At 34.4% G+C, this 27,678-nt stretch overlaps 3 protein-coding genes and 1 non-coding gene across 10 annotated transcripts; 3 read left to right on the top strand and 1 right to left on the bottom strand.

Annotated features, from left to right (window-relative positions):
- Window positions 1-1,270: 1,270 nt before the first annotated feature.
- LOC148921013 (U6 spliceosomal RNA) lies at window positions 1,271-1,373 on the top strand. The gene has a single exon (XR_016123466.1). It is a non-coding gene; the product is annotated as a U6 spliceosomal RNA (small nuclear RNA).
- A 4,186-nt stretch (window positions 1,374-5,559) lies between these two features.
- On the top strand, window positions 5,560-7,086 carry LOC103335807 (homeobox-leucine zipper protein HAT22). The gene is made up of 3 exons (XM_008238836.2): window positions 5,560-6,182; window positions 6,315-6,394; window positions 6,532-7,086. The coding sequence occupies exons 1-3, from the start codon at window positions 5,688-5,690 to the stop codon at window positions 6,812-6,814; spliced, it is 858 nt and encodes a 285-aa protein (XP_008237058.2). The 5' UTR covers window positions 5,560-5,687; the 3' UTR covers window positions 6,815-7,086.
- A 4,288-nt stretch (window positions 7,087-11,374) lies between these two features.
- LOC103335791 (zinc ion binding protein) lies at window positions 11,375-17,555 on the top strand. Of its 7 annotated transcripts, none has more exons than XM_016795532.2 (12): window positions 11,505-11,627; window positions 11,841-11,912; window positions 12,599-12,669; window positions 13,558-13,636; window positions 13,712-13,786; window positions 13,944-14,058; window positions 14,143-14,200; window positions 14,286-14,357; window positions 14,670-14,800; window positions 14,871-14,994; window positions 15,415-15,489; window positions 15,870-17,555. In XM_016795532.2, exons 1-12 carry the CDS (start codon window positions 11,520-11,522, stop codon window positions 15,871-15,873), a joined length of 984 nt encoding a protein of 327 aa, XP_016651018.2. In that variant the 5' UTR covers window positions 11,505-11,519; the 3' UTR covers window positions 15,874-17,555. The 7 variants fall into 7 exon arrangements, with proteins under 7 accessions (XP_088900756.1, XP_016651025.2, XP_016651018.2 ...); XM_089044624.1 differs by having other exon boundaries at window positions 14,871-14,999; XM_089044630.1 differs by lacking the exons at window positions 15,415-15,489; window positions 15,870-17,555 and having other exon boundaries at window positions 11,375-11,522; window positions 13,526-13,636; window positions 14,871-15,126.
- Window positions 16,891-18,750, bottom strand: LOC103335781 (putative xyloglucan endotransglucosylase/hydrolase protein 7). The gene is made up of 4 exons (XM_008238809.3): window positions 18,318-18,750; window positions 18,049-18,149; window positions 17,757-17,953; window positions 16,891-17,555 (listed from the first exon to the last, which is right to left on the bottom strand). Exons 1-4 carry the CDS (start codon window positions 18,502-18,504, stop codon window positions 17,165-17,167), a joined length of 876 nt encoding a protein of 291 aa, XP_008237031.1. The 5' UTR covers window positions 18,505-18,750; the 3' UTR covers window positions 16,891-17,164.
- Between the last annotated feature and the right edge of the window lie 8,928 nt (window positions 18,751-27,678).

Below are 27,678 nucleotides of genomic sequence, written 5' to 3'. Positions count from 1 at the left end.
TAAATTAAAGAAGCGGATAATGTTTCATATATTGGAATTGGATCCATGCCATGCCATGCTGATGGTCAATTGAGCATGTCCTGCTGAGTGCTCTCACATACACAAATAAAGCAAGGCAAAGCATATGGGTGCTCCTCCACCAATAACCACCACCCATAATGACACTCCTTTTTCTAATTGTGTAGGAACCCTATATTTGTAGGACTCTATTGCCTTAACTTTATGCCCCAATATAGCCGGCAAATTAAATCCTTCCAACCGTTTTTGGCCCCTTAGGCCCCAACCACCTAGGCAACTTGGCTATGCCTCCCTTGTGGGACCTCTTGTTAAACTATATTTTAGTTTAAGATTACTACACCTAATTAATTTCAATTTTGATGGACTTTTTGCCTATAGGAATTCAGGGATTAGACTGCATTTAGAAGATAAATACTACTAAATTAAGAATTAATTAATTTTATTTTATTAGATTCTATTATTTATCTTATTGTTTTAAATCATCTAGGTTGCTTCTTCAAGAGGTTTTACTAGAACCAATTGTACATATGTACAAGGAGACAAACACAATGGCTTGAAATCGTAAACTTGTATAATAACTCTATTTTTTGATATGTTAATGTTATGTTGTTAAACGGTTAATTTCAACTCACAGTTACATAATAATTTATTTAACTAATAATTGAAACACAGTCAAATCAAAGATGCTACCAAACCAATTGATAAAATTCCTTGTAATCATATAGGATATATATAACCGAATCATCTCTCTCTCCCTCTCTCTCTATCTCTCTCTATGATTGAAAGAAAGGCAGTCACCGTAATGGGGGTGACATGGGTCTATGCTTTCACAACTTTTCAACGCATGCATGATGGCTATGTGGGAAAAGCCTCCCCCAACAAGTCTTGCAAAAGAGAGTTCAAGTGGGGCAAGCCAATGCTTTTTGGCTTTTTGCTTTATCAAAGGTCGGTGCGTTTGTTGATATATCCTCCTCTAGAAACTATAGATAAATACAATATTACAGAAAAGGCACCAAATAGATTCAAATCCCTCTCTCACATCAAAATTAAACATCATGCTCTATTAGCATTCTGCTTTTCTTGTCAAGGTAATATTCTTATTCATCTTGATTCGCTTTTTATGCCCCGCCAGACAAGCCATATTTCTTTACCGCCATACTTTATATAGGACAACAGGAGCATAGCTTCCACTTTTCAAAGCCCTTTCTTATAAAAACAAATACATGAGCATACTATATCAACTATTCAAGATGTCCCGAAGGGGACATCTGATAAAATTAGAACGATACAAAGAAAATTAGCATGGCTCCTGTGCAAGGATGACATGCATAAATCGAGAAATTGTCCAAATTTTTTAAAAAGGGAAAAAAAATTTATTCAATTTGCTAACAACTTGATTTTTTTTTCTTCTTCTAGTTTTCTGTTTGTTAGAGTGTTAAAAGGTGAAGAGAACTTGCTGCACAAGCTAAGTGTAAATACAATTTTAAACTCTAAACAACTGATTTGACTGGGAATGTGAATATCATCCATTCTAACCCTAAAAGAATCCAATTTCAAATCCTCACATTTATGCTAAGAATAACACAGCCGAAGACTAATGAATTAGTGGGAATTCGAGGATCAAGGAACAAGATTGAAAAGTAGTCCTAAAACTTGGGGCATAATTTGTGGGTGTTATGATGTGTGAACAAAGAAATATGTCATATAGTTGTCATATCTATAACTTTATTAAGAAAAATCATGTAATGGTGGAGAATCACTGTGGATACAGTGGCATATAATTTGTGTAGCTCATGTTCCTTAATTTCTTTGGGTCAATTTGTATTTTACCCCTTCAAATATACATGCACCAAATTTCAAATTGTCCCGTAAAGTACAAAATGTGTCGCAACATCAACCGTAAAGTTAGTAATTTAAATGTTAACCCAAACCTAATTTTGTGCACATTTTTGTAAGGCATGCTCAAGTTATTCCTAGGATCCGGATCCACTCTCTTCATATGGTTGCATTTTTTTGTTCATGTTATGAATTCATCACTTAGTTTATTCACATAAAACCTTAAGATAGTAAAATTTTATAGACTTGTAGTTTCAGTATAGAAAGCATGATTTCAATCGCCAAGATTATCATCCTCCCTTTTCTCCTTTTCTACCATAATAATTCATATAAAATAATACTCGAGTTTCATTTTCCTCCTCAAACTAAGTTGTAATATCTTATTACGTGGTGCTCTTAAATTATTCTTAATAAATAGTACAATGATAATTAGTATACATGCATGTATATACACATGTGCAGTGTGGGAGCAGGAAGATACCTATAACCTTTTACCGTACGCACGCACACGCTGAGTCATTCCTGAGCTGACACAGAAAAGAGCAACATGGTCGGCTGGCCTTTAAAGGAAGGAAGAAGAGACATCTCATCTCACAAACAAAAACAACCAAAAAAAAAAAAGAAAAAAGAAGAAAAAAACCTTATCCCAAATTCTCTCCCTCCATCATTGCCAACTTCTACGCTCCACAATCATCAACCTCCCCACATGGAATCAAATGCCCTATCATACCAAATCATTGGTGGGGTCTCCCTGTCCAACTCCCTTATACCCTGCCACGTGTCTCCCTCTCCTCTCCACACGACCCATTTTATTTGATTTATAATTAATAGTAAGAAAAAATGTGAGAGGGAGGGCCGGATAAGGGTGGTGATGACACATGATCGACAACCACCACTAGTTTATTTGGTTTTATTATGTCACTTCGTTTAGTGTAAGAATTAATTAATTAATTATCTTTTGTTTATCACTAATTTAATTGATCAATTAAAAGACAGTATTATTTTTAAATAATTGTTTAATATGCCCAATCATGCGTTTAAAGTGAAAGCTGCAAGATACATACGTATATTTATATTATTATTATTATTATTATTATTGGACACACCATGTATAAATTAATTTGATATTCTCCGATATGTCAAAGTCAATGCCTATCAACTTCGGATCCAAAAATGCTGGCTGCAAAAACTTTTTCATATTCATTCAGCCACTCGATCGATGACGAAAGCTTTGGCCTTCGGATAATCTTTTTCCAAAAAAACATATTTCCTTACGTTTTCTCAAGCACAATAATAATAATTATTATTATGATGATTATGAGAACGACCATGGTACTCAATTATAGAGACTTCCTCTGTTAAAATAAATTAAAATAAATTAATAAATTAATAAGAAATTAAGGGAGATGTTGAAGCATACGTTAATTTATTTCTGATTTATCTTAGAATCCGATGCAATACGTTAACTTCGTGTCAAAGACTTGTGATGACCTTAAAGATTTTCTCAAACTTTATTAATTATTAGTTATTTGTTAATATACTAGAATTCTTTAGTCTAGCTAGTTCTTGTACGTTCTTTGAATGTTTGGATAGCGGTTCAACTTTATATTCTATGACATATATATACCATTTTGGTTTTCTAGAACAGTCAAATTTTCTCCATTGTCAGAGTATAATTTTCAAGCCGTGTTTGATCTTCTGAGCAATTTGAAGGATTGAAAATTGATCTTGAAATACATTTATAGTTGAACAAAATGTTTCATGTGCTATATTATCTGATCAAATCACATCTCTCGACATAATTCGACCTCTAATGATTCCAGTCATCTTAAAAGTTCATAATCTTTGGATCCCCTTTTTGAAAAGGGTTATATAAGGTGCATGCATATATGCACGGTTGAATAGAAGCTGCATGGCAGCCCAAAACAAACTCATGTGACAAATGCAAGTGTTTAATAATTAATCCCCCTTAGTTCTTTTTTTAGGACTTTTTTTATTGAGAGAGACGATAATATACTAAGACTCGAACCTAGACTTTACTTAAGAAAACAATTGCTTCAAACCACTACTCTGGTGGGTCCTTTGCCCCTTGAATTCTTGATTATTAAGAAAAGTACTACATGGATACTATGACTCGAACCCAAAACTTTGCTTGAGAGAACAATTACTCTAAATCACTACACTAGTAGTTAATTGGCCCCTTTAATTCTTGATGATTACTTTAATTAATTTCAAACTTGAACGGCTAAAAACAATTAATCCCACCATATAATTGTGGGCATTATATTCGGTGGAGAGCTGTGCCCCCACACTAATCTCATCAATGACTGCTCTGGTGTGGGGCCATAATTAATTAAACACTAACCATAAGTACTTGTGCTTAAAAAGATTATGAATGGAGTTAAGAATAAGCATGCAATAGAAGGCAAGGTTTGCTATCTATCTACCAATATATTCATGTTGTCTTAATTGCTTTTGCATTATTTTAGGTTTATCATGTTTTATGGGTGACCTAACTACTCATCACTCTCATCAGCATCGCCGACAAAGCAATATTATTGAAAGTGCTTATTGTACATGTACAGAAAAGCAGGTCCCACAACACACATACTCCACATCAACTTTCTAGTTAAGCAAAGATCCGGATTCTTGTTGATGAATCATATTCTCGTGGCACCATTATAACTCTTTTGAATTGAGTCGAAGAAGTAGTCTCCCATGGTGCATGCCTTCTACCTACTTTTTTCTTTCTTTCTTCTTTTTGCCCTTTTTCTTTTCCTTTCTCGCAAACCAAACAAAGAAAAACAGAGATTAGCTGCAAGTAGACAACACTAATTATGCAATGCTAGCTATAGATAGTGCACATCTCTTTCTAGCTAATCTCTGCCCAATTTATAAGCACCCACCCATCTAACTATTCTATCCACCCATTCTGAATAAATAAAAGTTAGAATGCATGTCCATTTCTCTGTAGCCAGTTGAAGCAGGCATGGAGTGGGAGACAGTTCATGTGGTCTGTTAAAAAAGGAACTTATAATTAATATCTAATCATGGCCTTCTCATTTAATTATTTCTTTTTCTAGACGCTTAAAAGCAATCTTTGAATGAGCAAAAACCTATAATAGCTAGCTAATTAATTGGGCTTTTTTAAAATTATTTATTTATTTATTAATTTATGAGAAAAAATCACGGACTAGTTCTGCTGGGACACAACACAAGTAAAGCTAGCATAGCAAAAGTGTGCCCAATAATTGATACATGTAAAGTGGAACCTACAAACGCAAGGAAGCATATAAATGAAAAAGATTAAAGTGGTAGCAATAGTTAAAATTGGTACGTTAATGGGTGGCGAAGCACAACCGAATCATCCTCTTGATGTGTTTCCCACTGCCATGGGATTCTAGCACAGGAAAGCAAGCATATGAGAGAGAGAGAGAGAGAGAGAGAGAGATTATATGTCCTTGTTTTGTTTGTTATTATAATGGAGATATATGAATAATATGAACAATATTATATGGTAGTGGGGCTCAAATGGTCAACCTATGTGGAGAGATAGAGAGGTACCTTCATAATTTCTCAATGCCCCAGATTCGTTTCCCTACTCATTCTTTCGTTTGATTAATAATCATAGCCACCCACCCACCCACCCAATGCCCCCACAAAAGTCTCATTCCTAATTCTCTCTCTCTCTCTCTCTCTCTTCCCCCCCTTCATATTATTTACACACCCTTTTGCTCCCATAACTTCAACCATATATATTATCTCTCCAACCCCCCATTTCTCACATAACAAACCAATTCCACATCTTCTTCTTCTACTTCTTCTTCTTCCAAATGGGTTTTGATGATCATCCTTGTAACACAGGCCTTGTCTTAGGGTTAGGTCTCACAACATCGTCCCTTCAAGAGAGTACTTCTCCACCAAAGGCTCATAATCCATCACGGTTTGCAAATAAGCCTTCCCCAAATTCTGCTCCCACAAGTGCTACTTTTGAGCCATCTTTAAGTTTGGGTCTTCCTGGTGAGCCATATCATCAATTAGTGGCCTCCAATTACAAAGGTGGTGGTAATTCTCATGAGGAAGCAATAGATTTGTATAGGCAAGCTTCCTCACCTCATAGTCATAGCGCGGTCTCTTCCTTCTCTAGTGGTAGAGTAGTCAAAAGAGAGAGAGACCTTAGTAGTGAGGAGGTTGAGGTAGAGAAAGTCTCTTCAAGAGTGAGCGATGAAGATGAAGATGGCTCTAATGCTAGAAAGAAGCTTAGGCTCACCAAGGAACAGTCTGCCCTCTTAGAAGAAAGCTTCAAACAACATAGCACTCTCAACCCCGTAAGTTCTCTCTCTCTATCTCTCTCTCTCTCTCTCTCTCTCTCTCTCTCTCTCTCTCCACGTCATCTATGTTTGGAATCTGATATTTGCCTTTATGAAAACTAATGTTAATTTTGTTGGGTTTAATTACAGAAGCAAAAGCAAGCTTTAGCCAGGCAGTTAAATTTGAGGCCAAGACAAGTGGAAGTATGGTTCCAAAATAGGAGAGCCAGGTAATTAATTACACAGATCATCCTTAATCGTATGCATAATTAAACATAACCCATTATTTACAATTACTATATATAGAAAATAATTAATTAATTATCCCAAAACTAATTAATTTGGGGGGGTTTTTGTTAATTGGCAGGACAAAGCTTAAGCAAACTGAGGTAGATTGTGAGTTCTTGAAGAAGTGCTGCGAGACGCTAACGGATGAGAACCGGAGGCTACAAAAAGAGCTACAAGAACTCAAGGCACTCAAGCTAAGCCAACCTTTGTACATGCATATGCCGGCAGCCACCCTCACTATGTGTCCTTCTTGTGAAAGGATTGGAGGTGTGGGCAGTGAGGGAGCTTCCAAGAGCCCATTTTCTATGGCTCCAAAGCCTCACTTCTATAATCACTTCACCAATCCCTCAGCAGCTTGTTAATTAATTAGGCTCCCACTAATTAATTACTGCTGTATTATTAGGATTAGATGATAAGCGAAGGAGAAATTAAACCCTCATGACCCCTATATTTTTTTTTGGTTCAGGGCTTTGTAGTGAATGAAAGACTAGCTAGTGTAATTAATTTGTAGAAAAAAAAAATAGTTTATTACTGATCAATTACCTTTACTTTTTTTTTTTTTCAAATTATAATTATATATGTCTGTAAATCGTCAAGAATTATATCTATGAAGGGATTACTATTATTTTATTTATTTTTGGATTAATCTGTCTTTTGTTAATTTCTGTTCTTGGAGTTGATTTTTGTACAAAGCGTGCATAGCTTACGTATTATAAGAGGCTGATAATTTCAGATGTAGACAAGTTGAGACAAACTCGTGCATGACTTCATGAAGAAGTTGAAGTGAAAGATGTTGCCATGGATATATATATGTACGAAATTAAACCCCCCTTAATTTGTTGTACGTGTCACAAAGTTCTTGTAAGTAAATATTAGATGGGACAGAAATCTGGAACTGAATACAAAATTTATATGTTCAATAAAAACCGAACAATATAAGACGGAAGTATCAATTCTTGGTCTTAGGCAAAAGGTTACAGTAAACGTGAGATGCGTGAAATCATCTGCATTCACACGTATCAAATAAATTTGAAAAATGCTACATCACTCATGAGGATTTGATTTGAAGAAGTGTAAATTTACAGTTGAGTCTTGTATATAAACCATCCATCCAAGTTAACCATTATGTCACTTTGACTGATCATTTCCCCACCTAAAAGCAAAAGATTTCTATACATAAATGTGACCATGTCACTTTCATAAAATGTAAAAAAGCAATGATGCAGCATTAGACATCAAACAAATGAAAATTGGTAATAAATTTAGGATCTGGATAAGATATTTTTAAAGGTCATCACTGAAACCATGAGATATTTGACCTGAAAAAAGAAAGAATTAATATTGGAGATGATGATTACATAAGAAGTAAGTGTGGGGTTAAGGGGTGGGACGTTAGCTCACATGTATCTGTCTGTAATTCAGTTGCTTAGAGACAGATAGAAGAAGGTGAGGGTCTACAAAAATGGGTGGTGAGAAGCGTGCAAAGAAAGAAAGGAATGGATGATCACTCAAAAAATAAAAAATAAAAAAATTTGAGGATTGTGGTCACGTGACATGCTATGCCTTTACTAGGACCAGTAGGGCCACAACCCACGTGATATGCCAATGGGTCTCTTCACTTCTTTCCTTCACAAAATCTTATCATGAGAGATTTTGTATCAAAGTCAGACTCTTCTTCTACTTCTTCTTCCCATTTGATGGATGGACCCCAACCCACCTTTGCCTTCCCATGGCTTAAAATTCCTAAAACCCCATATATATGTATTCTACCTTTTTCAATAATGGAAGGATCAAATGGACGGTCCAGATTGATTAGGGCAAAGGAAAAAAACATTACATATGTTTACGTTATAGGCACGCTATGATGAATGATGAGAAAGGTATTGCTAAAACAAGTCCACACATCACTCATAATGGATGGTGTGGAGTGTGGACCAATTAAATCATGAGGGGAACTTTCCAGGAAAAGAGTGCACTTTCCGGGAAAACTCCTTTGTCTTATGGGCTCTCATCATCACTTTCATCACCCATTTTTTTCTGTCACAATCATCACCATCCATCTGCGAACCCTTCAACTCCCTCCCCCCTTTGAATTCCAAAGTTGAATTATTTTAGCTTTGATTGGTAAAGAGTGTGAAAGCTTTATGCCTGTTATACAACAACTATATATACATATATATTTATATTTGTTAGTTTTTGATAGTTTCTTTTTGCTACTTTAAGAGAGATTTTTGGTTGTTAATGCTATTTTTAGGAGGATTGCTTGGTTTTGTTGTCGACTATGTGGGGGATGGTGAGGGGACATCCTTTGTTTAAGAGAAAATCATAATCAAATTATTTGAAAGGGCAAAACCAGTAGGGTCATTTGCTTTATAAAAGCTTTGGGTGTTTTAATATTTTCTCTAATTATAGATTCAATCTACGTGTGCACATACGTAAGTTAATAAAGAAATGGACCTGAATACACATGTCTTGTATTGGATGCATTGTCGGCCCGTGGAGTTTATATAAGGATTTGTTCAACTTGATTTTTAGAATTACCTAACTTCACAAAATTCTACATCACTTACGCAAGTTTAAGTTAAATTAATCTTCCAGTTTGTTTTTATTTGGATTGGTTATTTCGGAGGTGTTTTCTTTTCTTTGTAAAATGTGTTGGCCATAAGTTTTCGTAATGCGGTTAGTCTCGATGAGAAATGACTGAGGCGTGAAATAAGTTAGAGGTCTTCAAAAGTGAATCATCACGTGGCTTCATTTGACGACATCTTGGATGAAATTGTTAAAAATATGATAGTGGGATGAATTGACCGGCTTTATATAGTTCATAGGAGAAATTTGGATGGAAAAAAAAAAGAGTTAGGGAATAAATTGGCACTATCAATATAATTTAGGGCGTGCAAAACCTCATGTTACTGTAATCTGAAACGTAGGGTCCTAAATAACATGTTCATGATTCAAGTCAAAGAGCTCAAATTTTTGGAGCAAACACTTCACTCAACTTTTGTTTTTTCTATCATAAAAAAAAAAAAAAAAAAAAGTCTAATAATGCTTCATGTTAAATAAAATCACATTCAATAGTAAATAACCAAATTTAAGTATAAATAAATATAGATCAAATTCTACCCAAAAAAACCATCCCAAATTCCATGAGCTGATTTTTATATTAAAAACCAAAAAAAGAAATTAAAATTCAAACTTGAGTATGGGTACGTATATATGTAAAGGAAACATAACAAGTATGGGATGGTGCCCCTCATCTCATATGACTCAGCAGTAAGGAGAAGAAAAATAAGCAAAACATGTCCATCAATCATGATGATATTCATAGGCAGCTTGTGACTATAGTTAGCAAGTACACGCGTGAGTCAGTACAATATGCCACATAAATACATTAACGTACCTAAACATGTATAGAGACTTTTTTTGGTTTGATTTGGGTTGATTTGGCTCCTCAGTCTGAAGACAGGAACATATGTCGGTTTGACTAGTACTGCTTGTTGCTTGTTATAGGTACTATAGCTTACGATTATTATAGGGTCTGGAAAATGTTTCATTTATGGATAACCAGAATGGGGTGCTGTTCTAAATACGTGGAAGCCGACCTAGTTGTCATCTCATCTTAAATAATTGAGGGCTAAATGAAACACCTAGACTAGTGCCGAACATAATTAAATAAGACGGCTTATTCGTTGCTATCTTGTGTTAAATTTGTTGTAAATCATTGTTCGAGCGTTATTGACTTGAGACTATTGTTATCCGAAATGGGTATTAGAATGGTTCCGACTTCTAACTCTAGTATCCCATTCTCAATCCTTCTTTGTCATATTCGTGACTTCTTCAATTGATGAATGGTTCATATATCCTGCTCCTAATATACTCAAGGACAATTACTATTAGAAAATAAAAACGAATAAAGGCTCTCTGCAAAGAAAGTTAAAGAAGTCGAGATTTGGAGGTTTTTAAAGAAGTATTCGACTGAGATTTGGTGTACGATCCACCGCCCAAAGGTTCACCGATTGGAAATACATCCGGCCAACAGGATCTTTCGAAAGTTCAGATATATAAAGTTCTATATGTTTGCAATATGGTTAGCAGAAGCTAAACCTTTATGGATGGAAGGTGCTTTCTTTGTCTTTCTTTTTAAACTTTTACAAATTCTTTTAGACTATGATTTATTTATTCTCAACTTACTTTTTTTTTTTTTTTGAATTTGTTTACGTTTGTTGGATATATGCATTGTAAGATGTTTTATTCATATTATGCATGATATTCGTTTATAGCTTTTTATACTTTATGAATGAGTTAATTAGCTCTAATGCGTTTTGTTTGATTTAGGTATAATTTTGTACGACACGTCATGAACATTATTTTTTTGGTCGAAGACATCAACATGATTGAACACAACATGTTTCCGTATCAATAACCAAACCCTCCTACACAAATGCCCTACCATCTACCAAAGAAGAAGAAAAAAAAAACCTTTGTTGACAGTTGAAGAAAAATATAATTAAAATGAGACTGGTAAAATGGATGTGAAAATAAAATTGAAAAATCACCTTGAAAAATTACCCGTTTAATTTATTAGCTAAACAATTGATCTTTTGTTAACGGGAGTGGAAATGGTCTTGACTTGCAAATTAATGGTCTCAGATTCGAACTCTCATAACACCTTGACAGTGTGTGGGTGAAAAAATTCTCATCCCCAAATATCGCTTGTATTTTTTATATTAAAAAAAACTGATCTTTTTGTAGATGAGGACCAAACAATAAATCATGGGATGAATTTGTGAGATGAGCTCAAAAGAGGGTTTAGTACCTTCTGAATGAATACTGGTTAAATACTTGAGCCACTCTCTAGACTCAAATACTCCATAACGGGCCTAGCTCAATAGCCCAGTCAGAAGCCTGAAATCAATTTTGGTTAATGGGTAAGGCCTGGGCCCGATCATTCGTATGAAAATGGTCCAAGGATGGAATCATTTGCCAGTTCTTGCAATGCTATCATTTCCTAATCCACGGTGCCTGCCTGCAATCTGTTCTTGAGTTTTTTTTCCCTCTCCGAATCAAATGGTACTTCTTCTTCTGCTCTATTTCTCTTTTGGTGGCTGGTTGTATCTGCAAGTAAAGATAAAGATAAAGCGCACCAACTGTTTGCTAAAATTCCCCCATGTTTATGTACCGTGATGCGCCTTCTCGGTTGTAATAATTTTTTTTATTTTTAGAGAACTGAAGCTTTTGTTTTAGTTCATGAACTAAGAAATTCAAAATTAAGCTCATTTGCTCATCCATTGGAGCCAATATCCAGTATAATTATAATTATATATGTTATACTGTATATGTCTCTGAGTTTATCTATGTATGCATCATCCAAACTGTTCTTGAGCGCAGGAATGTGCTGAGCAGAGGAGATGCAGAGAAATGGTCGAAGCGTCTACCTTTTACCGTGCAGTGTACTCAGAGGTGACTTGGACAGTCATTTGAACCCATTATCTTTTGCCACACAAATACCAATTTCCTGGAACAAAGTATCATTTTATACTGCAGGGTTATCACATCTGGTCTAGCATTTTGAAGTATTTATGTTTTAAATGTTTGGAGTCTAAAATATTATGGGTGCTAAATGCTCATTCTAAGGACCAAAAGTAAATTTTAAAATGTTTTTGGGTTAGTGAAAATCTATGCATTTGAACTCATGGATCGTTCACCACAGCTATTTTGTGTAGAATAATTTATTTTCACGTTGAGTACAAATTCCATGAATCCCCATTGTGAAGGGCTCACCTTTCCTTCCTGAACAAGGCTGGGTTCGGAGAGGCCAGCTACACACTATTGCTTCAATTGTTATTTCCTTTAATTCACTCATGATTTTATTTCCCGTTGGAATTAGGAAAACGCCGGAGGTATGAATAAGAACCTGTTTAAGATTCTGAATGCAGCAGTTGCTAATTATTTTCTCATATGAACCTGTATCTTGATGCTCACCATACAAGCAACTAATGTGAAGGCTCATAGAATTGTTTCAGTATACGATTAAAAGCATTTGTGAAAGTTGTTAGTTATTAATGTCTTTGGATTTTCTATGACATTTGGTAACATAAGAACCTTCATTGCCGCTTATCATTAACTTGATCATCATGTGAATGTAGATAGAGGAGGTTGGATGGGAGCATCTGGTGAGGTTCGGTGGAGATCTAACATCTCTCAGCTTTCGGATCTTGTAAGATATTCTTGTTCCCATTCAGTATCCAATCACTATTGTTTTCTTATTCATTTTGCATTTGATAAAAAGGAAAAAGAATTCTTTGGTTCTTCGAATATGCTGAGAATTTCTCTACATGGGCCAAGGATATCTGGTTTTTTCAGATTAGTTATAGTGATTTCAATATAAGAAGGAAGTGGAGATATTTAGTTTTGAGAAATGAAATAGTGCTGCCAAACATCTTTTGTCTTGTGTCCGAATAAATATTTAATGCTGTAAACATGTTATGCAATTATCAACTTATTAAAAGTTTCAAGATTGTATTTGTGTCGTGGACTAGCAATCTGGTTAGTGTGAAGTAGAGTAAACACGCTTTATCTGAAGGCAAGTGTTGTGTTGGATATTATTTCTTGGGTTGCCGAGTTCTATTTTTTGGTTAAAGGGTTACTGAGTTCAGAACTGTGTTTTTCTTAATCCTTAATTCTCATCAGTAGATTAAATTTTATATATCAATGAAGTACTAAGGAAATTCTAAAATGTTTATCCTCGGTGCTTGTGGAGTATTAAACCCTAAAATTATGATAAGAAAAGTTTAATTTTCCAAGAATCAGATTTGAACTTCTAACACTTTTCAGAGTAGATCGTTTAATACAATAGTGTTATCTTAGGTTATCCTCGGAATTTTCTTTTAACACCATGTTGTTTAGCAAAAAAATCTTCCTGAACATTTAGGCTGTTGTTGCAATTAGTTGTTTGGTAAAATTTCCTTTTTTGGCCATGCAACATGAGTTTCTGCCATTCTTCATTTTTTTATAACCTTTTTGGCATTCATTTCTGCCATTTTGCACATGTTTATACTGTCTTAATCATGTAGTGGGCTCAATCTTTTGTTAATCTGATTACCAGAGATGGCAAGGGGAGAATGCATATTATTGAGATTCAATTGGATAAAACCCATCCTAAATGGCCTCCTTCAATTTCAGCAGTATGTCTTCTCTAATCTTCTGCATTGTTAAGTTTTCCATTTGAGGCAGAAATAAGATTTAAGTTTATTTCTCAGGATGTACCATATATGTTTGATTTAAAATGGTCAACACACTCAAGATTGAAAGATGTGGTGCTGCAGTTTAAAAAGGTATTCAATTTTTTTTTCCCTTCAAAATACATTTGAGAGATGTTGCATTAGTTGATTCTAGTTGCCACTTATAGACTTCATCTATCTTAATTGTCAAGTTGTTTTCTTGTGTTCTTATCTTTGCTAAAAGCTATCAATAACTTATTCTTGTATCCAGCATCTGGAGAAGCTTCAGGCATTTTGGTCTACTTTGGATGATATTGACAGGTCCCTTTGGGTTATTGATCCTAAACAAGCATCTCCTGCCGTATCCTATCGCCAGATCAATATGGGTGAAGCATCTTCTTCATAAGTATTGATAACTCTTCTTCCTTCTGTTTGTCAGTGTCAAGTCTTTTGAGGTTTTTGTTTCACAGGAAATGATTGCTTCATCATGTTGTCTATTAATGCCTTTGATCCTAGATCTTTACCAGAGTGAGATTCTATCTCCAATAAGTTACTAGAGCTACTACCTTCTAGCTTTTGCTCTTCATTCAATACGAATATCAAGTTGTGTCAGATGTCGTTTTATTGGTTCAGGTCCAATTGTGAACTTGTTGAGAAATAGATGGCGAAGAAATAGCAAAAGATGGTATAACATTCCATCCCTTCCTTGTATTTCAATCTGTATTTTTTGGTACTTGTATTTAAAAGTAATCTAAATAGGAATTTTCTGGCTGTGTTACCGCCAAATCATCTTTTTTCATGAATATATTTGTCTATTTGTACGCTTAATTTTGATGACACCTGGCTTTTCTTTAATGAACTCTACATCAACCTCGCTTAAAGGTTGGGAAAAATAAAATTTCTAGAATAGGGATAAGTTTGTTATGGAGAGAGAGAGAGAGAGAGAGAGAGAGAGAGGACTGAGTGATATAAGTATATCTTTTGTGTGATTGCACAGGATAAAAGACAAACAATTTCTAGAAAATCTTAAATGTCTTTTGGAGACTCAACTGCCAATTCCCCCTGATGTCCAGAAGAATGAGCAGCAAGTTGAATGCGGAATTTGTTATGCTCAGAGTCTTCCAATTGGTAATCCTCTACATGCATTCTTAGATGTTTACCAAGTTTTTCAGTCGTTGATTTAGCAGTGTTAATGTAGATGAAGAGCTCAGACATAAGAGTGGAACTGGGACTGACTATACATGCGACAATACCAGTTGCAAAAGGGCTTTCCATAGCATATGTCTTGTGGACTGGTTGCGTTCTATCACCACAACAAGGCAGTATGTTAAGTTTCTTGTATCACAGTTAACTTCTGCTGGTTTATGCATGAATGTAGCCTTAGTTGTCTTTTGTAATATTTTGTAACAGAAACTGTGGGTTGAGATTAATATGGCATATTTCAAGTTCAATAATGTAGTGTGCATTTTAACTATAATATGATAAAAAAGATTACGTGCACTTCTCCAATTGAAATCTTTTATTAAAGCATTTCACTAGGAGGCACAGCAATTATTTATATACAAGCAGAAAATGGGAACTATCAGGACCACAACAATTCTTTTAATCGTCAGAACAGTTTGACATTAAGAATTATTTGGGCCGCATCTGTCGGCCATGTGAATGCATAACCTACAGTGGTAAACGTAGGCTTCCTTTTATGGATACTTGAGGTATGATATTTATGTGTACTTTCATTACAGGTCATTTGATGTTCTATTTGGAAGTTGTCCATACTGTTCAGAACCAGTTGCAGTGAAAATCGACAGCATGAAGAAGTAAGCTAGGTCTTCTATACCTTCTAATAATTTGATTTCCTCATTTCTTATGCACATCCTTGAAGTCCAAAGGCTGTTAATTCTTTATGGTAAATTTGTACCACTGTGGAAATGTGAAGACCAAAACTCGGAAAGTTGTATTTTACTTTATATATATCGAACAAGATGACTTATCAAATGCTAAATAGTTGTTTTCTATGCATAATACGCTGTCTAAACCTTATCCATTGTGCATGTTCACTTGAAACCAAAAGAGTAACTTTACTTACCCTCTATACCAAATGAACATTTTTCTTTTTGTTTGGTTGCCAAAGCATTCATATATTATCGGCTGCTTGTATATGCCTTGTGTCTAAGCACCTTTAAATTGATACCAACAGGTAGACCATCAGGTTGCTCCTCTATGGAATGCAGCAAACCACGTTTTGTTGAGGTACATTTGCACTATTCTTCTTGTGGTGGTCCTAATCCATGCTACTAGTACTAACCAACCAAGTCAGAGAAGATGTGCCATTCCAAACAAACTTTTTAATCCCTCAATTATCAATCATCACAGAATGGCCCCTCATTTTAATGCCCCTTATCGATCCGGTTGGGATTTGGGGTCCCTTGTTATTTAGGCCTCCCCACATCATTATGAAAATGTTGCAATTTCTTTGGATTCAACATACAAAACCAGTTGTAGGCAAGAAAAATTCAGCGACCTATTGATTGTTTGCTTGCGGGTTCCACACTTTATGTTGTAAGCGCTCGATGCGGTTGGATGCTTTGCCCTACTGTTTTCAATTTGTCAATTTTGCTTTCTTCATGTTGGATTTGAACTTTTTTTGTTGATTGACCATATAGAGATCACCCAAATGGATATTAGTGGATTATTCATTGTTGTGAGTATTCAGCTTCTAATGGCCCAATGGTTGGAGTGACATGTTTTGGAGTCATGCGTGAGTCATGCGTGCATGCAACAACTGACTCTGACCCTTACTCACCATGGGACCATCTTTGTGGTATTTATGGCTTTTGCTAGCTAGCTAATGAGCCCCACTTGAAGAACCATTTGACTATTTCAGGGACGAATAGGTCATGCACTTACTCTCCTTAGAACGTTAAAGCTATAAAGAATGCTACGGTGAGACGATTAAGCTCCAAATGCACTGACTATTAATGTATATGGAACTCCCAATACATTAACGATCATGATCATCACACCGCACCACTAAGCTCGACGCTGCTCTAAAGATATCTAGAGAACAAACGAAGTATACATCATAGGACCATATGTTACATACTTAGTTCAGCTCAGTCTGGTACGGTAGTACTACTAAATCAAATCAACCTCTGTTTGTTTCCACAATTTTCTTTCTTGGCTCGTGTCAGAATGGACCAAATTTTGTCCTTCAACAGTTAAAAATAAGCACAGATTTTTATTCACAATTGAAAACTGATAATAGATTTAAAAGACATATCCTTTTCACAATAACGCAGGAGCCTTATTGGTACAATAATGCGAGCTGGGTACACAGACACATACAACCACAAGTAGAAATTGACATTTGCTCACTTCTAAAAGACTTAGACTTCATCCACATATACATACACACAAAAGATTTTTCCATATTCCCGAACACATAAATGTACGTACCACCGACATGGATTGTTTGGTATAATTGGCTCTGATTTAGAACCCCGCGAGACACTCCGGTGGGGCTACCGGGTACCGGGATTTATCAGTGCAGTAATCGTAGATCATGTGGTTGATACGAACCCACCTGTATCTTCTATATTGAAGGGCACTGAGTGCTTGGTAGGCAGTCCCTTCCCACCAGTTAGTGGCGCTTGAGGCACAGTTGGCCGGTCCTGGCACAGAGCACCCCTCAATATCAAAATCCCTGTAGTAAGAATAGAAAGGAGCTCTGCTCCAGTTTATCTTCTCAAGCCCTCCTCTTGTAGCCCAATCATCAGCTTCCCACAATGTTGAAAAGACCCCCATGGGTTGGAGCTTGGGGTATGGAACTCCTCTGGCTTCATTGTTCTTGTACACCCTTATAGGCACCTCATCCACATAGAAACTGCACCACCGACAATCACATTGACACCAAATTAGCCCAAATTCAAAACAGTTATTATAAAATAAATAAATAAACCAATATTATTATGTCTAGTGGAGTAATTTTCTCTTGCCATACTGTGATAGATGAGACGTCTGACCAGTCTAACAACATGTCCGAAAGATAAAATATTGTTCATGGTTAATGGTCTTGTTAGCTTACACAATATGGTGATGGTTCCAGAGTATTGTGTAAGTGTGGAAATCTGCAGAAGGGTCAAACCAGAGGTTGACCCTTTGCTCCCTATTACCCTTCCCATGAGCATATATATTGGTTTGGACTGTATAAGGCTGCCCAGTCCGGTTCCCCAAGAACTCAAAGTCTAACTCATCACGCACTGCGTCTGTGTCTGAGTTCATCTGCCAAACAAAAACCAATCCAAAGCAAATATTAATTCCCCAAAAACCAAGAAACCCAAATATTCATTTTGGGTTTTTTTAGTCTGTGAAGTTACATAGAAAGCAGTGACAGTTCCAGCAGAATCTCCAGGGATGAGCTTGATCTTCATGCTCACACGCCCAAACAAGTACTTGCGTTTGGAGGCAAACCCACATCCTGAAATGCATCAAATTTAACAGCCAAATCTCAAATGTTAGAATTTAGAAACCACTCATTGTTTTGTCATGCTTTGTGAGGACAACCCAATTCAACCAAACTTCTTTTTTTAAACCATTACTAAATATAATAAGTCGACCCCACTATTTTATATACATATATATTTACCAGAATTTTGGTCAAGAATGAGTTGGATGGCCCTCCCTCCATCGATTTGCCTGATGTGAGAATCAGACCATGTGACTTGGAAATCTTGCAGAAAAGTGGCTGGTCGTCCAAAAGCTGAGAGAGAAAAAGCAAGAAAACAAAAGCAGAGAGAAGCAATGAGGCTTCTCAAAGAGGGGTATAGGGCCATAATAATTTGTAGCACAAAATCAGACTACTTTGTGATTAAAAGGAATTAATAATATGGATGAGATTTTAGATGATGAAGGGCTTGTTGTGGGCTGTTATATATATATACACACACACACACACAGAGAGTTGGGAGACTGAGGAAAGATTAGTGATTACGACTGTTGCTTCCCATTGGAAAGTTCCATCACAACTTTGCTTTCCATCCAGCTAATGGCAAGCTTTCAGCTAGGCCCTACCCCAACAGTTTGTATTCTTCTTTCGCGCTTCTTCTTTCTTAATCTCCCCTCTTTAATTAACAATGATCCTTTTCTTAATCTTGTTAATCTTTCTACTACTACAGAAATTATTCCACTTGGACTAACTATTGTGTGGGTGGCATACTCTGTAACGATCCTACCTTACTGTTTTTTTGTTCGCTACAATGAAGAGAATCGAACTCTTGACATAGTAGAATCTTATTAACTCTACTATTGGATCTAAATGAGACCTGTATATGAATTAATTGTTATATCATTCTAAGGAAAGTTAACAACATAAACTAGTTAACCTAGCTACTCTTTATACTCTCACAAATAAAATCAGGAAGTAGCATCCACGATTACCTACATGGTTGATATGCGTCGACATACGATGATCATCGATAAGCGTTAACTTGCAGATTATTTGTTTGGTATTGTGATAGTTCTGCAATTTGATTATGCAAATGATTCCAAATAATAGCGTGAACCTTACAAGTTTGTGTGGATGCAAATGGTGCCAAACTCATTCATCCATTCATCCATGCCATGACATTCCAAAAGAATAGTAAGGTTGCTGATTGTGATTTTACAGTACTATAGAATGTGTGGAATATTGGTATGAATTTTACTTGCACCAAACTCCAGAAGACATAGAATCCATCGGGCCATCACTGTTGAGTGTATGGCAAAGTAGCCGTCGGTCAACTATCCCTGAACTGAAAGCCATCGAATCAAAATTCATCCTTTCTATGTGTATATATATCAGCCTATATGTAATACAGCCAATACAAATTGATTGCTTACTGGCCAGTAGTTCAAGCATGGACTGGACCCAATGATGTGGCCCTCACTTTACAGGCTGGGATTTTTGTTATTATTAAACACCATTTTAATTGGTTATTGTTTGTTTTTCAAGGTATTTCCAAACTTGTTCATATTATTGGAGATAATATTTTGTCATTCAAAGCTAAAAATCTCAAACGTTTGTCATCATATAGCTGTGATGATTTTTAGCTTCAATAATGAAGCCTTTGCAACCCTATGAGAAGTGCTAAGATCAATCGCACACTCCACATGTTTTAATTTTTAATTGTTGATACATGTAGAATTTAGAGTGAATTAATGATTAGAATTAACTCATGCTAGCTTGTATCGGCTATCGTATCATTCTTCTTAACACTACACTTATAATTATGATAATTTTTAGCTTCAATGATAAAACATTTAAACTCTATAAGAAGAACTTACGTCAATTTTGCGTACATGCCTATTTTAGTCTTGATTATTAATACATGTAAAACTCAAAATGTATCAACAATCACAATTAGTATGCGATAGTGTACTTCTAACAGGAGTTCTAAATCAAAACAAAGCAAATCATATCAAATTTATCTCTTTCAGGAAGAATTCTAATACCCCACCCTACGCAAAAGAAGAACTTACTAAAGCTAGTTGGCACTTGCACAAAATGGACAACTGGCTTCATGGTGCACAATTGCGACCCTGGAGATTTCATTGACACGTGGCGGATCCAAGGCCAACCACGTTGTTGTCGGCTTCGGGATTATATTTGGTGTCAGAGTAGAAATGAAGGCTTTAGAAATGTGGGACCCAACAGAGACCGACGTATATGAGTGGAAGGATAACTGTGGCACTACAAGACAAATGAATCACTTTTCCCCTTGCAACCTTTATTGGGGTCCAACACCTAAGTTCCTTGCTTATTATATGTTTATTTTGGCTTTTGGGATTTCACTTGAGCAAATTAAAATGAAAAAAAAAAAAAAAAAAGAGTTTTGGAATCTAATACTTTTCTTTTATATCACATCAATTCAGTCAAAAATAATTCAAAATTAACATATATAGGTTGCAACAATTAAAATATCTCATTTATAGCTTATTAGGGTTGGTTGAGTTGACAAGGATCGTTCTTTTGACTATCAAGACCTAAGTTTGAGTCTAGCTGCCAACAACTCATCTTCGTGGGTAATCTGTAAAAACCAAAAAGAGCTAAGACCCCCTCTGTAAATCCTCAAAGAGGCCTTAACCGGCCCGCTCTGATATTATATTAAGATTTCAGATAAACGAATTCATAACCTACTACTAACAACATCATAACTGTCTGCAACTTAACAACTTGGATATTTGACATGTGTGGAGTTTTATACAAAAAGTCTAGATGTCAATAGTAATGGGGCCGTTCACTATATATATTTGATCAAGTTTTTGATATGGAGCTTCATATTCTTCAACAGAATTACATAGATTACAAATAATATTTTCTAGAATTTAATGTTGTTGACAAAATAAAATTTATAAAAATAAAAAATAAACAAAAACAGAATTACATAGATTACAAATAATATTTTCTAGAATTTAATGTTGTTAACAAAATAAAATTTATAAAAATAAAAAATAAACAAAAACAGAATCCCGAGGTGTTCATGTTGTATCAGAAGGAATGAGTGGTAGAGCTGCAGCAATTAATTCCTCATCTGCCAAATATCAAATTCAGCAGAAGCTTTATTTGGAGTATAACATAGTTATTGTATAGGCTGGGGCTGGACTGCAATCATTATATGTACAAGATCTAAAAGAGAGATCTCAATACTCTAAATTTTAATAAACATCTAGCCAGTGCATGAGCTTAAACTAACTTGATGGTTAATGATTCTTTCAAAATTGAGTTGTACAATTAGCCCACAATTGGTTGTTCGCCCATTGAAAATATTTTAGCAGAAACAACTAACTTTCTCGAACCCTAATATTATTAGTTTTTTCTTTGTACTTATATATAAATAATTGAACTTATGAACTAAGATTTATCATTTGTTATATTTCATCTCATGTCGCTTGAATTAAAGTTCAAAACTTAATAAAATCGATAATAATTCCAACGATGACGGAAAAAAAAGGGTTTGTTTGTGCACCATGAGTTGTACAAATTACGAATATACTTGCCATAATTTTGACACCTTAAAAAATCATAAGGATATTGTTTCTCAACTCTCAAGTCGTCCTAGAATATTATGTTGAGCGTGTGTTTACCAGAATTATAGATGATCGTTTTCCAAAAGTAGCTGTCAACCTTATCACTTATAAACAAAATATTAGATGTATCTCATGGCTTCACAAGATGAAGATTAACCTTTTGAATTTTGATGGTGCTATCTTAATTAATTTCCATATGAAGTGCAGCAGAGTTGGTATGCCCCTCGTGCATTCAAGCAACTAGGACCTACTTTCAAACTCTTGAAAATGAAATGCAATAATGAAAAAGAGGATCCAGAACATGTATAGCACGCTAATTTGTTCACTAGTTTACATTTACACCAACAAAACAAAAGTGAGAGATGCCTTAAGAGATGTTAGGAATAGTCGACCATACACTGATGGATGTCAGCCCTTGATTCCAATGAATCTCATAAGGCATTAATGGCTGAAAATAATCTCCGAGCAAGCGATTAAAATACAAATAAACTGAGAAAGATTCTTCTGAGACATGATTATGGTCCTTTTCAATGTATAGAACAAGAACACCATGGGCCACGACCTCTTGGGCTATCTAATAATTGTGGGCTATCGGATTGTTGACATTTCACCTATGCTGATGCATGAAAGATGATTGGTCTATGATGAAAGAGTGCATTAATTTGCCGAGTCTTGTAAGATGAGCTTGTAACTAACTAAGCAGAGTATTAAAGTGATTGTTTTGTGATGTAGTTTAAGCTAAGTGAAGTGAGCAAGATTGATTTAGTCAAATCTATGCTAGATAGCGTGTGAGTTTGCATTAAGCACGCCTTATCCACTCAAAGTGATTGTTTTGTGATGTAGTTTAAGCTAAGTGAAGTGAGCAAGATTGATTTAGTCAAATCTGCGCTAGGTAGCGTGTGAGTTTGCATTAAGCACGCCTTATCCACTCGGGTTCATAGGGCCCTCATAACAGAAAGAGGAAAAGAAATGGAAAATACGAGGGGGCATAAAGATTTTTATCTTTTAGAACCACTTACATTATGCAACTAAACCTCAGAAATATGTTTGTATTTTCTTTAATTTGGAGTTGCTTTCTTGTGTTTAATTTTTAATTTTTTTTGTTGTGAATTTTGAAAATGTTATAATTTTAAAGTTTCTTACTAATAAAGGGGTTTTAAACACATTACAAGTCTTATAATTACCCCCACAGTCCACTACATAGATTAAAATGACATTCAGATGAAAGGAATTGCCAGCCCTGAAACTCCTGAGATCTCTATTGCAATAATGTCAAGTTTTCTAATCAAGTCGACCACAGTATTTTCTCTTCGTCGAAGTCAATCTAGTTGATGCCAAAACAAGTGTTCTTTAAGCTTTTGGACCTGAGCTAAGCTAATAATGCAATGATAATTGAAATAGATTCTCCTGATAATTCAAAGCAACTCACATCAAATATGGTTTGATGTTCGTTCCATAATTTGATCCTTCGGCTTTAGGTGGCCCAACAGCCTTGTGATATATTTCATTTTTGCCGGTATATGGGGTAGCCAGATTTGACTAACCAACAACGTTAAGCATTATCTAATAGGCTTCTAATGACAAACATTAAAGGAAAGCTTAGAACCATATGTGTATATGTGGATATACATTGTGGCGTGCTAGATTTTCGATATGACATCATATATGAATAAAAGACCTAAAATGTGTTGGAATTTTAAAAAGATTTTAAAAATTTAACCGTTTTATTTATTTAATTATTTTAGCTATTTTATTTTATTTATTGGGAGGGTTATAAATATTTAATATTCAGGTTGTATTTCTATTTTGAATGCCTTAATTTTCTGGTTAGTGAAGGTTACATATTCTTGGACGGCCACTCCTCCTTCACATTTAAAACAACTACAATACACCGTCAGAATATCGCAGACCACAAACTAATTCTCTCCTTTTATACTTTTATATATATACTATACTTTATATTTTTATTTTGGCAATGGTTCTGTGACTTGAATACCTATATCCTTCTATGAACATGCTCATAATAGATCTTGAGTTTGTGTACAAAGGGTTGTATCTTGGAGTCTTGTAGACCATCAGTACCTGCACGTAGGGAGGCTACAAAGGTTTTAAAACAACGTTTTTGGCGTGCTTTACCGTACCAAACTCACCTTCTTACTTATTATTTATTTTGCTTTTACTTACCTATTATTTTGTTTTCTTCAATTTCATTGTACCTTAAAAGTTTTTCAATTTGTTTATAAGTTATTTATAATATAAATGTTTTTATATTTGGCTTTATGGAAAAAGAAACTTATATTTTTTCATAAAATCTAAAGCCTTTCTAGATTAAAATTGTTTTCTTTCCATACTAATGTCATAAGTTTTGATATAATTCAATCCAAAGCCATAAATCTACTTTTATTTACGTTAAGCATATAACTTTTATTTACGTTAAGCATAGAGAAACAAATATGAATGGTTTTCTGTATTTATCTTAAAAATGCTTAATCTTTTATGATGAACACTTATATGTTTACATATCTGAAAATCAACTTGATCTTTCTTTGTATTTTAACCAGGGTTTATTTACTGAAACTCTCTCTTTAAGTTATAGCATATAAATAAAAGAAATTGGGTAAATTTTGAATCAACCAAAATGTTTTATAACCGAATTATAAACTATAAACCATTTGGCCCTTTTTGAGTTTTTAAACTGGTTCATAATTTTGGAAAACCAAAATGAAAAAACAATAATAACAGTTTGTTAATTATGTGTAATTTGGTTTTATATATAATCTAGTATTGTTTCAAAGTATCGGTTGGTTGTTTTGTTTCTTGCATTTGAGTTTCCTTGGTACATGAGATGGACAGTGTTTGTACCTAGTAAGAATTATTGGTCAATAGACAATTAAGTTTACTTTTTATGAAGACAAATTTGATTTGGATGTTCAATTATTGTATCCTTAAAGAAAAAAAAAACTTGCAAACAGCTCTTTTGTAGTTTAATTGTTTTGAATACAAAATCTAATTTGGTCTATATGTGTATTCAATTTTTATATTGATTCTTTATTTTCATTTATAGTTATTAATTATTGCGAAAACGTGCAGAGAGTCTATGTGATATTATTGCAAGTTTTATTCAGCCTAATTATTCTTTATTTTTTTAGCTGTCATTGCTTTAAATTTGGGAGAAAAACGAACAGTTTTTTTTATATAGTATAAATGCATTAGTTTAATATACCTTGGTCTGATTTGGGAGGCAATCCACTACATTAAAAGCTTGAAGTAGTTGTTTGATACATCAATGTTGAGAATTAGATCCTTTTACATTTATGGAGAATTTAAATTTGACAATTCTATTTTGTGCATGTATGCCTATATATTTTTTCAAATTTTCATCACTTATTTATGTTGTATTTAATTACCCAGATTTTGCGCAGCAAACCCTCCCTTCTTCTTCTCCAGCTGCAAACCTTCCTTCTTTTAGTCATTTCGTCGACCACTTGGTGTGCAGCTCCAAGAGGTCGCACCAGCAACTTCAAGGGACGTCTAAGCTGATTTTCATGGCTTCCAAGAGGTCGTGCGACCCCATTAACCCCACTGTGACTCCGCCACTGAGTGTACATTGTGAAACATTCCATATAAAACTGAAATAAAATGATAAATTATATCACTGTAAGTGACATTTAATTTTGAGTTTTGATGTAAGGCTTTCAAACCCTAAATTTTTTTAGGCATTTTAAGATATATTTTTTTTGGAGGCTTTCGTTGGTTTTACTATTATATTTACACTGACTATCAAGATGACTGTGAGTTGGCATATCTTATGAATTTAAAAATAAATAAAATTTTGGTATAGTCTTCATATATATTTTGAGAATTTCTTTGTGGGGTTTGAGTTTTTCCTTAACTATGTGGGTAATTGGTGGAATTTTTTTTGGGTATTTGAAAATTCAAAACTAATTTCAATACATATTTTATGTTGAATTTAATTTTCCAAATCTTGAATGGTTTTGATTTCCTCTTTAAAGTTGAAGTTATGTTGTACATTTATTATATAAGTTTTGATATCTCTTTTATTGGGATATATCTTATTTGTTTTAGGCCTCAAATGTTTACGTTATTTGCTTTTGATAATAATAATGATTATTATTTATTTTAAAACCATGTGGACCTCTTTTGTGGGAGTTAATTTTTTTTTTTTTTTCAAAGGGAACTTTAATGCTGTAACTTTATGTGTGAGTAGTTTTTTGTTTTATATTGAAAAATATTATACCCATTTATGTAGTCTAATTGCATTTCTTTACTGTCGTAGGCTTTTTGGAGGTAACTAACAATCATTTAATTAAACTCCTTTCCTTCAAAATAATAATAATTAAATTGTATAAACTGTTCTTGTTAATTGGTGACATGGAGAAATCACGCAATTTCTTTCTCACTTCTCTTTCCCACAATGTTGAGTGTGTTTTCAATTTCTTTATGCTCTCATGTGAAAGATTCATTATATTTATTTAGTAACACAATAATTTTTATATTTCATCGGCAAACATACTGTGTTTGTGTGAAATTTGTTTCATTATGAAAGTTTATTATGAGACTAATTTATCTTCAATTTTGATATGAAATTGTGTGCAACTAATGATGATTTTGGTAAGATCGATCAAAATATAATATATATTAATTTAAAAATTTATAAAGTATTTTTTGAAGTATGGTACAATTTCGATAAAAATATAAAATATTGTTATATAATTGCTACACCCATACTAATACCTAACTTAGTCGGGACTTAAGGAATGATGGAAGGGAAATAAAAAAAAGAAATAAAAAAAGAAAAGAGAGGGAAAAATAATAAAAAAATAAGTAAATAAAAATGAAGTAGAAGAGCCCAGATTCCAAATGAATGAAAACGTGACTGAATTGGTCCTAGTTACTCTTCGGAACGGAGTGGAATAAGGGAAGAGATTCTAGAGTCCGACTACAACAACCGAATTGATTATCTTCATGCACAAGGATACTAGATTACCTAGTATAAAAGATTTTAAAATCATCACAAACCTCCCTTTTTTCTTTTCTATTGCAATTTTTGGATTATTATATGATGATTTTTTAACTTTCCATATAGGTTCATATTGAGAATTGACAAGATACAATTTCAACTTGGATACATTATTTCAACCACTTGGAGTGCACAGAAAGGGAGTAAGAGTATCCTGAAATACTTAGTATTTATAATTAAATTTATTTAATCAATTAAGCATTGCATAGTTTGTTCATAGCTTCATCAGGTGCACTCAAAATTTCAAAGACCCATATTTGAGTACCAATATTTGAGAGGTATTCAAATTATATGAATTTATATATAGTGGGATTTCCGTTATATTTTAATGTATACCAATGTGTATATAATTTCCAATTATACTGAGGTGAAATCCACTAATTATTTGTGTGTAAGAGTGTGTAGGAAATATTTTAATAACATGCAGTTTTAAAGCGCACAAAAAATGGAGAACAAAGACATGACCTACATTATATATGCATGCCTCGTGGAGGAGGCTATTAATGCAAAATGTTGAGAGGGATGTGCTTAAGCCCATGTAAGCGAGTCACCAAGGGAGGTAACCCAACTTCTATGATTGCGATCCCATGAAGGAAGTTCAATGTAGTAGAAACAATCTATACTGCGTGACTCATATAGCACTCATAAAACTATGGAGATATCCTTGAGATATTCTGCTGCTCATTCCTAAGGCAAAAGTGATATTTTATGTGACGAAGAGATTTATCCCTGAATGAGTTTTGAGGCGGGCAAACTCCCGCAGGGTGCAGGTCACATGTACTCTTGGAGAACTCACCTAAGTGAGAGATGTTGTGAGGCCGCGATTGTGAGAATTGGGCTATTCTCTAGTAACTCTCATGAGAATCAAGATTAACGCATGGCCATAAATAGTGCTACTCCG

The sequence above is a fragment of the Prunus mume genome, linkage group LG1, assembly GCF_029339155.1.
Source record: "Prunus mume cultivar Tortuosa linkage group LG1, ASM2933915v1, whole genome shotgun sequence".
In the NCBI taxonomy this organism is placed as follows: domain Eukaryota; kingdom Viridiplantae; phylum Streptophyta; class Magnoliopsida; order Rosales; family Rosaceae; genus Prunus; species Prunus mume.
The sequence above is the reverse complement of the archived record's forward strand: the minus strand, read 5'-3'. Positions and strand labels throughout refer to the sequence as shown.